The sequence below is a fragment of the Pan paniscus genome, chromosome 7, assembly GCF_029289425.2.
Source record: "Pan paniscus chromosome 7, NHGRI_mPanPan1-v2.0_pri, whole genome shotgun sequence".
In the NCBI taxonomy this organism is placed as follows: Eukaryota; Metazoa; Chordata; class Mammalia; order Primates; family Hominidae; genus Pan; species Pan paniscus.
The window spans coordinates 126960432-126978185 of NC_073256.2; the positions used below are offsets into that span (position 1 = coordinate 126960432).

The following is a 17754-nucleotide window of genomic DNA, read 5'->3' on the forward strand; positions in this document are numbered from 1 at the left end:
CTGGTGTGCTCTATGGGGTGGCCACCATGCCTATGAACTTTACTACACTTTCTTCACTCCTTCCCCAGGTAAATGCTGGGAGTGGTCAGGGAGTAGCTGCTTCCTTCACAGAGGTTAAAAATGGAAGTCCAGCTAGAAGAAAAAAAGGGTGAAGTCAGAGGCTTCACAGCTAAGAGACTCATAGATTCACAGAGGGGAGGTAGGAGGGAAGTGGGAGACCACTAGCTTCCTATGCAGATGAGTACACAGGTAAGTAAGGGAAAGAGAGAAGGGACAGAAGGAGGAGTGGGCATAGAGTCAAGGGTTGGATGGGAGACAGCCATGGATGGACAAACACAGGTGAGCCATGTGACCACAGTTGGCAAGACAGGAAAAACTACCAATTTAAAATCACTGTAAAAAAACAAAAAGCCTCACTGAATAATAAAATATGAACGGACAGTAATCCGGGTGGTTCTACAGATGCACAGGTGCAGGTGAGTCACCTGTGTAAAGCGTCTTAATTACAGAGCAGGAGATGGTGCCTACTTGCGTGAAGAAGAAGACCGCTTGCTTCCCGCAGTCGACATATGGACCTCAGGAGCGGAAATGCTGCCTGTGCTGCTCGAGGAGCTAAAATCAGCTTCACTACCTGAAAAACAACAGGGGAGAGAGAAGCGTGAGGGAAAGGAAACTAGAGAACACACTGGCCAGTTCCCTGCCTTCCAGGTCCCTGCTCCCTGCGTTTGCACACTATTGGCAAGTGCCAAGATTCCAGGGCTTCCAGGCTCACAGCATTTTCCTCAAAGCAGTCAAGAGAAGGCCCAGTACAAGAATATCATTTCATAAACACAGCTAAGATGCACAGTAAGGCTGGTTTCATAAAGAGGCCAGTCTTCCTGCAGACACTGTCAACAGTGACCCAAGTGCATCAAGAAATGCACTGTTCTCCCGTATGTGAGGCTCTCACTCCACAACAACGGGCTCACCCTATTTCAAGCAAAAGAAAAATAAAATACTTATCAGTCCAAGAGTAGTTTTTCCAAGAGAGTTTATCTTTGGGCTTCTGTAGTCAGCTACTCATACTTCAATTTGGCAAGTTAGGTTTGGAGACAGTTAACCAATGAGAGGCAGTCAGGAAAGAGCAAAGCCTGGGCTCCCAAACTGCTGCACTGGCACTATCTGAGGACTGACTTTCTCTGACTGCAGTTTTGGTTTTTCTTTAAAGAAGAGATCCTTAACAGAAAAGCAGAAATTTAACAGTGATAGAACCTGTAAATTACACTGAAATTTGGAATTTTAGCTTCAGGGTGGGATTACAGGTAGGGATGTTCATTAGTTTGCAAAGATCACATGATACTTTGAGTACAGACTACAGGTGGGTGTGTAATTATAAATATGCTGTGCAGTAAAATAATTTATATAAATTCATTCTAACAAAAATATGTAGTTCTGAAAGAGTAATAATGGAAACATTCCCATACACTGCCTGGGGAAGTGAGGGGAGGTGGAAGAGGCAAGCTAGACAATGAGAAGAAGAAAAAGAATTTTTTAAAAACGTGAAGTACCATGTGCTTCTGAAAAATAAGTCTAGGTATACAGTTTAATTTGACCTTGTTGCTCAACTCCTACCACACAATTTGTGCCTTTTCTGGTCTAGAACCCAGAGCCAGCTCACATTTCTGAGCTAAAGAAAATATGAATAGCCTAATCCTTGATTTTCTAACAAGCAGTGAACAATAATTATCATAACAATGGCTATTTATTGAGTGTTTACTAGGTCCTAGGCCCTGTTCACGATACTTTCTATGCTATATATTATTTAATATTGACATCTTTGTAAAATAGACATTAATCTCACTATTTTACTATTGAGAAAACTGAAGCTGTTTGTCTGAAGCTTATAGGTGATAAATCCTGTCCAGGACCAAATCTTCATGCTACTTCTCCCATACTATGCTTTGTCCTCAGAAAGGCAGTAGGAAGAAGCAGGGGAACAGGAGAAGTTCTTAAAGAAACTATACATTACCATCTCCCTAAAAGGTCAACATGAACCATAGGTACAAGATGTGGCCAGACTCTGGCCTACTAGGGAACAGATTTCTCTTTCTGATGGCCTCTGTTAGTTTTGCTAGAGAGGAAGTTAGGTAATCACAAGGCAGAGAGAAGAAAAAATCCTTTCCCTGGTTTCCAGGAGCTCTCAGGAACTCCAGCCTCTAGGAAGTCCAGGTCTCTAGGAAAGAGACCAAGAATGACCCATTAGCCAAATGACAGCAGTGACTCCTGGCTCCCAGTAGAATTCTGGGAAGATTAGCATGGTAGTTTATCAGAACTGAGACCAGCTATTCCTTCTGGATTGCAGAGACTTTGTCTAATGATGTAATGAGCTCCTAGAAGCTCCCCAAACTTAATCAGTTGACTCTAAGGAATACACTGGTTAAACTGTAGTAGTTTACAATCTGAAGGATTCATGATTGGTAATGCAGTCCAGCAGCATGAGATTCCTGACGGCCTAACTCAACCAGCTTTGTTTGCTAGTAAATTATCAGGTTGGTTATTAAATTATAAAGGTAGGCGATTTTCAAAAATAGATCCTTCAGTTACAGCCATCAGGTTTAAGACATTATTTTCTAATGTGAAATTATTACTCTGAAAAACACTCAGCTTTCATTCCTTTCACAAAAGCCCATCGACTATAATTGAACTGCTTGCCTAAAAGCAGAAATTCTAGAACAGGAACAGATAATTGCGGAAAATCCATTGTTACCCCATGGTGCTTCTGATCTGTGGTAATTATGTTCTCTGAACTGAAAGGACAACTTTGTTCTATATTTTATTGCTACTGGAACTCAATATACTGACTTTTATGTATTTGCAGGGCCTAAGGTCACCTTGTTTCAGCACTTTCCTCTCTTACCTTCTGTACATCTGAAAGAGATTAGAAGGCACATTCGGGTCCCTGCAGCTGTATTCAGGCCTATTTGAATAGTACGATAGTGAAAAACGTATATACTACTTCACAACTATTTCAGTTCATGAATTTAAAAAACGTAACCTGGTGAATGCAGTGTAAAAATCAGTGAACTCTTTTTAAGGGATACACAGGAAAGCTAAATGTAATACATCATCTGATATACTTTCTTCATGTACTAAGCAAAATAACTAAGAGAAAAGCTGGAGACCAATCACACCCCCCGCCCCCGCCGCCATTTATCTATTAGTTGGCAACAAAGATACAAGGAAGGAGAGGCATTCTTTATTCATTTCCTTTAAACAGTGTATGCAACTAAGGTATTGTTTTCAGTGCTCTTTGGGGTTATTAAAATCACGCACAGAGTACCTAACCTAAAAACATAGAAACTCGGCTGGGCATGGTGACTCACGCTTGTAATCCCAGCACTTTGGGAGGCCAAGGTGGGTGGATCACCTGAGGTCAGGAGTTCGAAACCAGCCTGGCCAACATGGCAAAACCCTGTCTCTACTAAAAATACAAAAATTAGCTGGGTGTGGTGGTGAGCGCCTGTAATCCTAGCTACTTGGGAAGCTGAGGCAGGAGAATTGCTTGAACCAGGGAGTCGGAGGTTGCAGTGAGCCAAGATCATGCCACTGCACTCCAGCCTGGGTGACAGAGCAAGACTCCATCTCAAAAAATAAAACAAAAACAAAAAACAAAACAAACAAAAAAAAAACGTAGGACCTCAGCTAGACAGCCTGGATTCAAAGCCTGCTCCTAACCCATATTAGGTGGAAAGTTTTAGCCAAGTTACTTCACTTCTCTGTGTCCCAGTTTCCTAATTGGTTAAATAAAGATGATACTCATAGCACCTGCTTCATGGGTTGCTTGTAAAGAATGAATGTCATCCTCATCAACAGTCTTTGTTCCTCATCAATATTGTTTTCGATCAGCTGCCAGGTTAGTGGAGTGTTATCCCAGGACTGAACAGACAGGATGAATTTGATGACCTTTAAGATAATGCTCTGATGCCAAACACTTGGTGACTAAGCATCCTGCTGCAGAAGGCACTTTTCCAACTCTCAAGAACCTATGCCCAGTGGCCTCCAGAAGTTCTGGCAGTTTTTTGTTTTCATAGCACTGCTGAACTCTTTTGAGAGATATTCCTTTTATTTATAACGTTAGGATAATAAGCGTTCTGTGCATGTATGCTAACGCCAGGGAATTAGAAAAGGAAGGAAAAATGAAAACAAAAAGAATACGTGCCCAAACCGATAACTAACTAGACTTATTTTTAAAGCACTGCCTGTAATCTGGTCTCTTAGGACATTATTAATTTTGCCTGTTTTCAAGATATGCAGCAGTCCTCATACATCAGAACATCACAGTATAGAACAATCCTGAGATCTACTAAGCAGTATTAAGCCATTCTAAAACACTGATTTAAGTAACCCCAAGCCCTCTCTTATCTTTTATCACTGCAAAGCTATCAAATTAATTCAGGTTGGACCACCTCAAATAGAGGCAGTAAATTTTTTTAAAAAAACCCACCTAGTTCCCACCCTTCTCTCCCATCCTCCTTCTCCACCCATCCCCCCAAAATACACAGATTTTTAAATTTACAGGTCTCCAGGGAGGAGAGAGGAACCATTTTCACTGAAGCTAAGCACAGCTATTAAGGAGCAGCAGGAGCAACGGACACACACAATTATAGAAGACACTATTAAAAGAAGCTGCTCTAAAGTACATTCAGTAGAACGGACTCTTAACTGCTAAGGCTTGGGGGGCCCAGCCAAGGTATCCAAGAAACGCTTCACAGCCTAAAAAGGGTTTTTGTTTTAGTTTTTGCAAATTACTTTCCTGAACCCCGTATAGGTATTTATCTCAGAAAGGGAATATTTGGTTAAGAGCCATACATTGATAAGTTACATATACAGGTGTTTTTTTTTTTTTTTTTTTGCATTTTGAGAATAAAAGTATTCTTGAAAAATTGTAAATGTAATTTCCATTTATATTATAGTTTCAGAAAATAGTTTTCTTCATTCTGATTGATGTTTAATTGATGGAGCTGCCATATACTTAAAATAACACACACACACACATAAACAGCTAAACACAAAAGAAGAGAAGTTCAAACTTAAAGTATTTAGAAGTGAATAATTTGTATTGATAAATCCAACTATATGAAATGAAACTGCTTATGGGAAAATAGCAAGGTCAAAGACAAATAGATACATTGAAAAAATATTTCCAACACATGATAAAAGGTTCATCTCCTTAATTTACCAGAAGCTCATAAAATTAGAAAAAAAAAAAAACTAACAGAAAAATGGGCCAAGGACATATTAGGCAGATGAAAGAAAAAGAAAAACAAATGGCTGATATTCATGAAAAGCCATATAATTTATCAACACCACTAAAAATATAAATGAAGGTAAGGAGACTGTTTTCATCTATCTGATAGGCAAAAGAGTCTGATAATACCAGCTCCATTAAGGGTTTGTGAAAACAGAGTTAGTAAGAGTGTGAACTATGCTACATGCATAAAAAAGAAAACTGTACTGCTAGGAATTTATTCTGCACATAAGGATCCAAAAAGACAACCTAGTTGTCCATCGACAGTGACTGGTTAAATCAGGTGGTATAGCAGCAGCCTAAGAGAATACTCCGCCATCGTGAAAAGGAGTGACATAATCCTGGGTGTGTCGAAGTGAAAAGATATCAAACACCTGTTACTAGATGAGAAAAACAAGATGCAGAAAAGTGGGTATGGCAAGTCTGCTTTTTTTGTGAATAAATCTTTAGATAATATGTAACCTGCCATATGCACAGAACATTTTTCTTGAGGGATAAAATGATCTGTTAATAGCGGTGTCTCTTGGGAACAGGAAAGTGTGAATATAAAGAGACTCTTATTTTCATTTTATTATCTTTCTGAGCAATTTGGCTTCTCTAACCATGTGCACATTATTCGTATTATAAACTATATATAGGAGTGCACTGATGTATGAACAATCCATTTTTTCCTTTTAAAAAAATGTAAATTTTTAAGGGAAATTTTTTATAATAAGAGTAGTCACACCATATTATGTAGTATTAAAAGAGTTCTGGAGTTGAGACACCTGGGTTTGAATCTTGGCTCCTCTACTTGCTCTCTGTGGTGCCTCGAGGAATGAATTTACCCTCTCTCTGCCTTAGTATCCTCATCCATAAAATAGGGATGAGGTTATTAATATTAAGAATTGCTAAAAGATTATGGAAATTCAGGTGAAACATGCAAAGAAATTAGAACAATGCCTGGCATACAGCAAGCCCTTAATAGTACCATTTTAGCTGAAACTACTGGTACAGTGGCCCAAAGGCCAGAAGATGGCTTCTCAAAAAAGGTCTTGATTACATCTATCCCTTAAAAAGACCTATAATAGGAAATGCTTTTTTCTACTCATACATTTTTATAATTACTCTTTACAAAAGGTGGTTTTCCCTTTGCCATTGTTCAGCAAAGAGCATGTTTCTGTTTTTTAATTCTCTTTCTGTGTGTGTGTGTGTACAATAAGATGTTTCCAAAGATCCTGATTCTAAAAGAGACTCCCCATGGACGCCTCCAAAAAGTTCTAGAGTCTCTTGTGGTTTAGAACTCTGCCTTCTGAAAGTCCCAGGGGAAATACTAGTAGGTTTACTGCAGCTCTCATCTTTGCAGGGCCCAGTCTCCTGAGCTAGGTAGCTTGGAAGATCTGAGAAAGGGAGGAGGCCTTAAGGAGGCCAAGAGGGTCAGAGGCAACACCACCCAGTTCACTCCTGTACCTTGGGCTGGCTCAGCTACCTGTCTAAGCAGAAATACAGGTGACCCATCTGCTGAACAAGAAGAGTGAATCAGAGAAATGATAAGCAAAGAGGGTGTAAAGAAACTTCAATAAACAAGGAGAAGTGAAAGTTTCTGACCAGAAGTAGCTATAAAGCCCAGCTCCACCTGTCACTAGTTGTGTATCTTGACCAAGTTTTTTTTAACTTATCTAAGCCTTACTTATATATGTATACACATACATTTTAAAAGGTTAATTTATTATTTATTTAGCAAAAAGTTATTGAGCACCTGCCATGTGTCAAATCCTGTTTTAAGTGCAAAGATAATGATTCCCATCCCATTGGGTTGCTGTGAAAATGAATTGAGTTAATGCATAGAAAGTGCTTGACACACTCATAAATACGAATCTTAAAATTATTATTAATAATGCAGTGGTTCCTAAACCTAACTGTGCATGAAGATTTATCTGGGAAGTTTAATAATAGTGCAGATTTCTGGGAAACTCTCACAAAAATTCCAGTTCAGAAGATCTGGGAGGAGGGTGGCCCAGGCATCTGCATTTTTGATAATTACTATAGCTGATTGTGCAGCAGGTGGTCCATGAACCATATTGTGAGGAAGAGAGCTCCAAAGGTAAAAAAGTGCCTGGACTTTCTCTCCAAGTTCTGTCAAATTGCAAGAGCTTTCTTCAGTGCGATGTGAACAATGAGTGAGCAGAAATGAAGACAGACAGGCCAGCAAAAGGAAGAGGAAGAAATTCACGGGCAAAGTGCACAGGAGAGAAGAATTTAATCTACAGAATGATCTGTACCCCCACGGCTCTCCAGAAACACTTGCCTGGAGTGAATACATTATCAGAGGACTGGAGGGAAAGACAGAATGTACATAAGGCACAGGTTGTTTGAAACTGGGCCAGTTCCAGCCAAACTCATGTACACAAATGTTGGTTTGCAAAGCTAGTAGGACACTTAACAGTTGGTTCATGGTTCAAAGTCCTCATAATCCTGTTGTAAAAGAGAAGGGGCCAACCAGTGTGCTGTTGAACGTGTCAAATGCCATTCAGCAGAGAAATAACATTTCACAATCCAGCATACCCTGCACTGGGGTTATTCCATCAGTGCCAACCTGAATTTTCCATGGCAGACATGCTTCACAGCATCAAAGGAACTACACACAGGCATTCATCATCTCCCACACTGACTCAGCTCAGGAACCATTCCAGTGGCAGGCATGTCCAACGGGCAGCCCTTCCCCCACTGCCTTTCACCCAACAGGTCTGGGAAAGGTTACATCCACTGTGGTCATAAACGTCATCCTAGCTCATTATGTTGGGGACCAAGTAATAACAGAGCAAATCCTCCCTGAAGTATTTTACAGACTTGTACATGGGACTTATCTTTGATTTCTTGTCAAATTTACTGAAGTGAACTGAATTTCTGCCCCCTTAAAAGAACTAGCTGGAAAGCCTGCTGCTTCTATTTAAGGAGAAGCATTTATCCAGTGTTTACCAAAATGAGATGCCTGCCCTCCTGTCTGGCAGGAAAACCTACATCAGGAAGAGCAGCACTAATGGTGGTGCTGGGTGCGGAGCAGGGGTGTCATTGCAGGAGGCATTCATAGGGGAGGAAGGAGGTGATGAAGGACTGGGAGAGAAAAATGGGGAGTGAGACACCAGGAAAGACAGAAGGTCAGGACAGGGCTAGGATTTAAGTCTATGACTCAGTCCAGAATATAAGGGAGAAGGAAAAGATGAGAATGTTTTGGAGTCACCTCATTCTCCACTCTTCTTCATCTCAGTGAGGTGGTGCTGTCTGCTTGCAATTCTAGACCACAAATGGAATAAAACACCCACTTACTGGGAAACAGATGACATAATTCACAACTCGTTGCCAAGACATCCAATGGGGCCCTAAAATAATTTTTTTTTAAAAACTCACTTCTGTACTTAAACATGGCTTTTCTTAATTGACTCTAAGACCTAACAACCTTGACCATTCAACCCCCATCTTCATCCTCACTGTGTGACAACTTCCAGGACACACCATCTTCTCAACCCACAGGTTCCTTTCTTCCCTTGGCAGTGGCACTCAGAGTGTCAGGAAGGTTGCATATGTCTCGCACGTGGCTCACTCCCTGGATTTTCTCAGTAGCACTGACCTCCACCTCCACTGCATTTAAACAGAGCAGAGTTCTGACACTGGACTCAACCATGCTCCCCTTCCAATATCTTGACATGCTTTCACCCTCCTCTCTCTTTCTCACTTGTGCTTTCAGTCTCTATGAAGTTATTTCTCTTTGCCTTTTTAAAAATAATATGGTTTAGTAGTTTCAGTTACTAGCTGTGTGACCTTGGGAAAGACAAGCTCTCTGAGCTTCATTTTTTTCTATGAAAGGAGAATAATAATAGTATCTATTTCATAGAGTTGTTGTAAGGATGATGTAAGATAATATATGTAAAACATGTAAAAATAGTGCTGGCACTCAGTAAGCACTTTAAAATTTCACTATTATTTTTTACTTTTCTTCTTATGATTACCCTCTTTGAACCATATCAAGGTCCCAAAACATGTGAGGCCAAAATCTGGAAGAACTTAGAACAGTGACAAGAAATGAGGCGAGGCTGTTGTGTAGTGTGAGTGGCAAGAAAGGATTCAAAACAAGCATGAAAATAAAAAAAATAAAAGATGGTCCTGGCAGAGGATGGTAAAAATTCTTCTTTTAGATTATAAGTCAGTGAGTAAATCCTCCTTAGCTGTATTGACTGAATATCCCAATTTCACAGGAAGGCCTGCAGCACACTAAACAACAGGGAGCTAATGACCCAACCCTTCTTATAGGGTCTGTGGCTCACGAATAACACATGGTGAGAGCTGTTATCTCCACATCAGTTCATATTTGTGTGTTCTCCAGCTTTTTGCTAGCACACGTGGGCTGAGACCATAGTCCTGCCTTCAGAGAGAGGCAAATGTCTTAGGAGGGACTCAAGTTAGGTGCTAAGAGAGGTCAACAATGGGAAAGACTGTTTCCTGCTGGAAGCATGAAGACTTCATGGAGGAGGCACACTGAACTAGCCAGGTTTTGAAGCCATTTACAACAATTCAGGACTGTAGCATGCAGAGCTGTGGAGACAGCACAGTGTGAAGGGAACAGCACACAGAGATGGTAATGCTGAAAGAATTAGAAGCAACAGCAGGGAATGAGGCAATAAAGGGAACTTGGAGGCAGGCGAATTTAAAACCTTCCTTAGACACAGGTCCCAGTGGTTGCCACTGGTCAGGTTAAGAGTTGCTCATATTTGACACACAGGTCTTTTTCATTTTCTAAAATTCCCACTTTCACTTCTCTAATAAAATATGCAAACATATTACCTTACTCAGAGAGGTGAAAATGAAAGAAAAGGAAGCACGTATTTTTCCTATTCTAGGGATCCTACAGCCACAATTCTGTCTGAAGTGATTCCACTGACAACCCTTAATGGTCTACTGATCCGTGCCCTTCTTGATCTCCATTTAGAGGCTGAACCTGCTGACACGTGTGAGGTGAGGAAGTGGCAGGTCAGAGAGTGCCATACGAAACTAAGCATGGAACTATTTTTCTATACGTGAGTGACATTTCATTATTTTCTCTATGACCTAGAAAGTTGTTCTCTCAATGTATTTTTTAAAAGAGTCTCAGATACAAAGAACTGGATTAATCATAATTCTTGGTTTTTGACATTCTGTCATCATTGGCCCATGCAAGGCTATCTTTAATTTATTTATTTACTGACTGCTCTGTTTAGGTATTTATGTTTTGTTTATGTTTAATATAATAAATGAAGAAACCACCAATCCATCACAAAAACTAGAACAGTGACACTAACTTACATGCATTTATATGGTCTTCCTTTGTCTTATCCCCTGTTCACCATTTCCTTGCGTTCACTTTTACAAAGAATGATCACATCTATGTATTTTTAAAAGGTAGAATTTGAGGATTTTTGTTTTATTTGTTTTTAACTTTTTAAAATAAAATAGGTTATCATGATGTATATAAAATCTTTTGGGACAATTTTCATTCAATATTATATTGCAAAAATTCTCCATATAGTTGTAGTGTGTTCATTTGACTGCTACATAATATTAGAGTGTGTGATCTTTATCCATAATTTATACTTCATTCTCCCGATAATGAGAAAATGAGTTGACTTTATTCCAGTTACTCATTTAGCTAGATTTTCCATTCTGATAAACATGTATTTGCATTTCCAGAGTCTAAGAAGAAAAATCAAGAGGAAATCTACTCTTAATAATGTATTCCATAGGCAAAAAGAAATGCTCTGTGGATCACCTGTCCTTACAGATTTGTACTTTTACCCTTCTTCCTATCATTATGAATAATTAAAAGTAGTTATGAAGAGTAAAAGTAAAACTAGAATCTCTGTTTTACCTTATTCCAATTTTAGGGTCCAATATGCCTAAGGTAACCCGTTGTCTCATGGTAGCTCTGACCCTGAATAGCCCTCAAAGATCAGGAATTACTTGATGCCCTGTTGAGTTTGGCTTAGGTCACTTCACAACCCTGTACTTAAGACTTGGCAAGGAGATGGGCCCATGAACATGAGAAGCTGACCCAGAGTTGCTGGATTATGCATACAACCTCATCGAGGGAGAAACCTCTTGTCCCAAAATGGGGAGGAAGAGTGATGGGGGAAAGCTTCCCTGATGGTATGTGCTGGTGTTTAATGCAGCCCAGAACTTGTTCCTAATTCCAAGGCCTAATTCCAAGTTGCAAGCGAAGAAAAGATCTTCATTTTAAGGCAAGCCCCACTGTTTTGGAGACAGAGAAGCCACCAGTTAAGTCTCTATATTAAAGCTGGGTGCAGTGGCTCCCGTCTGTAATCCCAGCACTTTGGGAGGCTGAGATAGGCAGATCAATTGAGCCCAGGGGTTCGAGACCAGCCTGGGTAAAATGGTAAAACCCCATCTCTGAAAAAAAAAAAAAAATTAGCCAGGCGTGGTGGCATGCGCTTATAGTCCCACTACTCGGGGGACTGAGGTGGGAAGATCAATTGAGCCCTGGAGGTTGAGGCTGCAGTGAGCCATGAGCATGCCACTGCACTCCAGCCTGGGTGACAGAGTAAGGCCCTGTCTCAAAAAAATTTTTTTTGAGTCTATATGAGGAAGTAACTGCTATGCTTTTTAGATGTTACAGGCAAAGTAAAAATTTCTATCTTTTGATTTTTATCTAAGCATCTATGTGTTAGAGCTGATGACTTGTCACTTCAAAATGTCTTTGTGAAGTTAAATGTCTGTTGAGCGAGTCAGGCAATTATGGGATAGATTTTAAACCATCCTCAGTGAGTCAGAAACATGTTTCCCAGGTGGTGCTGATGCTGCTGGTTTGGAGCCACTCTTTGAGAGTCACTGTTTCAGAAGAATGAGAAGATGACTAATTTAGGAGCAGAGGTGACATTCTGTAAGATTAAATAACTTATGGGTAGAGGTGAGACCCAGTAATATATGTTTTAATAAGCCCTCCAGGAATATGGATGCTAAAGTTTGAGGACCACTGCCCTAAGACAGGCCTATGCCTGAGATCCCCCAGCAGCTTCCTGAATGGCTGCCTCTGACAAAGTGAGAGCAGCCGGCTTGACTGTAATTTGACATACAGATACACACTGTAGTATATATTTTGGGAACATCTTTACATATTTCACATCCAAAATGAGTGAACTGCTTAATTTACTTGGCATAATACTGAGTGGTACTAACCATGCTGCATGTAATTGACAATATGTTTTTAACAGCTGTGGTTAAGAGCAGGTGCTAGCATCAGCAGATTCAGGGCTCAAATATCCACTCTTTCATTAATGACAGTGTGACCTCAGGCAATCACTTAACCTCTCTATGCCTAAGTTTACTCACTGTAAAAAGGGACTAAAAGAGTACCTATCACATGGAATTTTTGTGAGAATTAAACGCCATAATATGAACTACTGTAAGTGCACAGTAAATACTCATCATCATCATCATCATTAGCCTACTTATCCATGTGTTTGGTATGTGTGCTGCTAAACACTAAATTTTTCTAATAATTCTTCCATATGGGCACTGTAGACTATCTAAGTAATGTGATTTAAGAAGGAAAGGTATTTATTAAGTGACTAAACTCTAAATACAAGTGATAAGTTGTAGATGACCTAGTTTCTCTCAGGAATAGTTAGAAATGGCTTGTTATGTTCACACCCTGTTCAAAGTGCCTTACAGGCATTCTCATTGAATCTTCATATCAAGCATATGAAAGAGGTACAATTATTATTCCTATTTTACAGGTGAGGAAAGTAGACAACAGGTAAGTTGCTGAAGGTCACACAGCCCTTATGTGGAGATCTGAAACATCACAATAAGATTCAAAATATGCCTTAAACACCAGGAAAGTATACCTGCATGGAACTTCAAAACTTGGGGCAATTTTGCCACCCTCACCCCCCATCCCACCCAAAGTGTTTGCTTGCTCTTGCAAGGGGCACACTGAAACCTTTGAAAACACATTTACGAACAATCTGCAATAAAAAGTCTTAACAAAATCATCACTACTCTATTCTGTATCCCCCACCAGAGAGCAAACAATTAGTGAACACAGACTATACTAGCAAGGAGGCTGCCTTTGCACAGTAAACCCTGGGGCTGTGTCATTCATCTACTTTCAACAAAGATAATAGGATTGAATCTTCATTCTTAAGCAAAAAGTTAACATAATAGAAATACATTTTAAAGAAGTGTTGCCATTTGAAACATCAAATAGATAGGGGTTTTTATGGTACAGTCTGAGGACCACCTGCATCAGTATCACCTGGCCTCTTTGTTAAAAATACAGATTCTTGACTCATACTCCAGATCTGCTGATTGAAATTTCTTTAAGTCAGCCTCATAATCCATTTTCACAAATTGCCCAGGTGATCTTCTACGCACAGTAATGTTGTGAAATCACTACAACAAATGCTTCTTGTTTTCAAATCTGTCTGTTTAGTAACTGTGTCATCTGTCTGCTCTTTCCCATCCTGAATGCTCCACCTGAGGCCATCATCATTTCTCACCCAGAATTACTGAAACAGCATTACACTGTGCCCAGCTGCTCCTTGTGGCCCTGAGCAGTTTGTCTTCCACACTACTCCAGAGAAGAAACCTCATTAGGCAATTCCCTTGTTGAAACTCCTCAATGGCACCCTGTGTCCATAAAGTCCAAACTCTTTAGCATGATTTACAAACCCGCCATAATCTCTTCAGACTGTCATACCATAACCACTGCCAATGGAACCATTCACAGTTTCCTGAAGGAGGCACGATAGCCTCTAGACTCCCAGTTTTCACACATGCTGTTCCCTCTAGCTGGATTATTTTCCCATCCCTCTGGGCTTGGCTAACTACTACCTGTTCTTCAGGTCTCAGTTTAGCCTTGAGCTTTACTTCCTTCAGGAAGGGGATTAGGTGGCCCTCCTTTATCTGACCCCACCCAGAATTTAACAAGTATTTATCACATTGCACTGCAATTGCCTGTTTGCTTTAACATATTTTCCAGTATGCTTGTCAGCTCCTTGAGGGCGTGTTCTTTTGTATCCCCATGTGTCACACAGGGTTTAGCACAGAGTAGGTGCTGTTGTTTTGAAATGTTATTTCACAGCATTAAAAGTTTCTCCACCATTGGCATTTAGGGATAGCTCCTCTTTCTCCTATTTTGCCCTTTAGGTTGGATTGACAGACTGGTGTTATTTCCAATTAAGACAAAAATACTCCCTTCCACTCCTACTTCCAGCCTCTATGCCCAAACCTCTTAAAAGTCAAGTTTTCAGCCCAGGATACCAGCATGCAAAAACCACGCTAACTGCAAAGACCTCTGTCTTGTTCATCACTGCATCCCCAGAGCCAAGAGCCTGGCTTATAGGAGACTCAGAAGAATATTTAATGAATGAGGGAAGAAAGGTACCAAAAGAACTTACATATATGATTGCAGAAATGGTATCATTAACTTTGAGAAACTGGAAAGGATGGGAGGTAGAAGATTGGAAATGGGCAAAAAGTCTGCAGGTCATGAACGTAGAGAAAAGATAAATTCTGAAAATCACAAACTGCTGTTTGGTGTTGATCTCCAGTAAAATTGTAGAGAAAGTCCTTTAATAAGGCAAGAAGGAGCCAGCAGGAGTTCACTGGGTCAGATGTGAAAAACAATCTGCACTTCCTTTTCTGAAGGAGTTATCATGGCCACATACATCACATATTTGGAGTTCAGCAGACGTTTAATGCAAACACTTAGGATACTCTTATGAACAAGGTCGACATGTGTGCATTGGGTGATAGCACAGTCAAGTACCCACGGGATGTTGACAAATGGACTGTCTGTCAACCTCTAGGGAAATCTCTAGTAACACATCACCTGGCCCTGGTGTTGTCCATATCCTATTTAACATGCTTTATTAATGACATGAATGAAATCATGGATGGTATGGTGTTGGCGGCAGACTCCTGATTACACAAAACCTTGAAGGGATAACTAATGCATTGGATGACAGCATCAGATAATAATGCCACTAGCCACTGTGGACTCAGAGCCTACTCTGTCAAGAACTCTACAGCTGCTATTTCCTTTAATCCTTCCTCCCAAAGACATACAAGTAAAGACCAGGAAACCAAAGTTCTGAGTGATGCTGAGACTCACCCCAAATCACAGAGCTACTAAGCAGCAGAGCTGGCTTGTCTGACATCACTCTGCTTGATCCTTGTGATCAGAATTCACAAAGATCTAAGATCAGGAAACCAAGACAACAATGTTCAATCTAGTCCATCTCAACTATGCGTTAAACACTTCCTAGGCTAAGGCACTGGATGGGGGAGGCATGGAGAAACAGTTCCAATGCTCAAGGGTTTCCTAGGAGGAGTTAGACTATACAGACAAACAACCAGGATATAAGGCAGAATACAATGAGTGCAAACAGAGAGGGCGGGCACCCAGAAAACACAGAGGAGGAAGAAATCTTCTTAGCTAGGGTGAAGGGATGAGGGCAGGGGAATATGTCATGGGAGAGATGACACTTGAGATGGCCCTGATACACCAGGAAGAATATAGTGTTGGGGGCATGGACAGGAGTTGACCTTGGGTGAAAGAGATCACATGAACTAAAACACAGAGGAAGAAAAACACAGGGTATGTTTAGTACATATATGGAGTCCCTTGTATGGCTAGAATATAGTGATCATATGAGAAAATGCAGCCAAAAAGGTGAGTTGTAACCAGAGAGTTGAAAAATATAAAAATTATGCTATGGGCAAGAGGGAACTATGACATACTGAAGGCAAGAGAGAACCATAATGAGTTTTGTTTGGGGTGGTAACATGAACAGTGATGCTTTATGAAGACAACATGACAGCAATATCTGAAGGAGAGACTGGAGTCTGGTGGGGAATTCAGGTGACTGTTACAGTTTGGAGATGGGTCATAAGGTAAGGGAAAAGGAATGCTGAAAAAGGAGACCCTTTCCAGGTAGCTCTTAGGTTCCACAAAATTAACTGTATGGGTTCAAAATCATTTGACACTCCAGATGGACAAAATGATTAAAAATAGAAAAAGGATAAAGTCAAGTTAAACATTAAAAAACACCTTTATCTTATGCCATATGCTTGACTGCAGTGCTACCCACATAAAAGAACAATTGAGTGGAGATACGTATGTTTGGAAAAGCAAACAAAATGGGAAATATCTCAATCAAATGAAAAGAACAATGTCTCTTATATATTGCCTGAAGAATTTGTGAAGAATTGGATAATCTGATAAGAATGGATTGAGGTACTCCAAGATCAATACTAGATTTCACCTCTGTGTAATTTTTTTTTTTTTTTTTTTTGAGACAGGGTTTCACTCCCATCATCCAGGCTGGAGTGTAGTGGCATAAACTCGGCTCTCTACAACCTCTGCCTCCTGGGCTCAGGTGATCCTTCTGCCTCAGCCTCCTGAGTAATTGTGACTACAGGAGCATGCCACCACACCCAGTTAATTTTTGCATTTTTGGTAGAGACAGGTTTCATCATGTTGACCAGGCTGGTCTCGAACTCCTGACCTCAAGCGATCCACCCACTTTGGCCTCCCAAAGTGCTGGGATTACAGGTGTCTGTGTAATCTTTAATGTAAATTTCATTTGCAAGCACAAACATCAATACAATAAAACAAATAAGCTGGGTAAATTCTGGCAATTTCTGGCATCTGTAGGGAGTGTGAGAACAAAAGCAAATGGAGAAATGGAAGGCTTAGTGGCGTTGGGGTTGTTTTTAACCCTGACATGTGTTCAAGGAACTCAAATGAGAAAGGGAGAAACAGAATAATGAAGTCACAAGAAAATATTTTCAAGATAAGTCCTGGCAGCACAACAGAGAAATGCCTGGATCAGGTGATGTGGTCACAGGAAAGCAGGTGGAAAGCAGGCGGAACAGCTCCTGCACGCCTGCCTTGGGACACCTGTGCAAGGACCACAGAGCCCAGTGTCTGCCCCAGGAGGGGACATGCACTGGGATGCCTCGTTCCTACTTCTGTCTTCCTTCTCGAGCTGGGGCGGAAGCCGACAAGAGGCAAAGAGCTCTGTCTCCAGCAGCAAGCAACAACATTTCACCTCATACCATTGTCTATCAATTGAAAATTATTCTAACTCTCAAGCTTCTGAACAAAATGTTTTTGAACTCCCACTCATCCTTCCAAAAACATTTTCTACAAATCCTGGTGTGGTTTATAGCACTTAAAATGAATGAAGCATACTCACAATTGGATTTTGCTCTGCTCACAAATTATGCTCTGCATTTCCTTGGACTCCTTTAGTGGAACCTTCCCCAGGATCTCACTCTCAGTGACATCTGGCACAAAGCACATGTTCCCAGGCCAACCCTTTGCTTGCCCAGCTACTCTGCCCCACCCCCCTACACAAGTTAACTTTTAAATTCAAGTGTACTCAGTGTTCTCTACTTTCTCCACCCCTTCCCTCTCCAGCCCACAATGT

At 40.6% G+C, this 17754-nt stretch overlaps 1 protein-coding gene across 14 annotated transcripts in view; it reads right to left on the reverse strand.

The window, feature by feature from the left end:
• Window positions 1-17754, reverse strand: part of SYBU (syntabulin) — a 117553-nt gene that overhangs the window by 11554 nt on the left and 88245 nt on the right. For all 14 annotated transcript variants that reach the window (XM_034966491.3, XM_034966490.3, XM_034966502.3 and 11 more), the window contains one exon: window positions 529-631. In XM_034966491.3, coding sequence (XP_034822382.1) covers window positions 529-631 — 103 coding nt within the window. The remainder of the gene's footprint in view (window positions 1-528; window positions 632-17754) is intronic.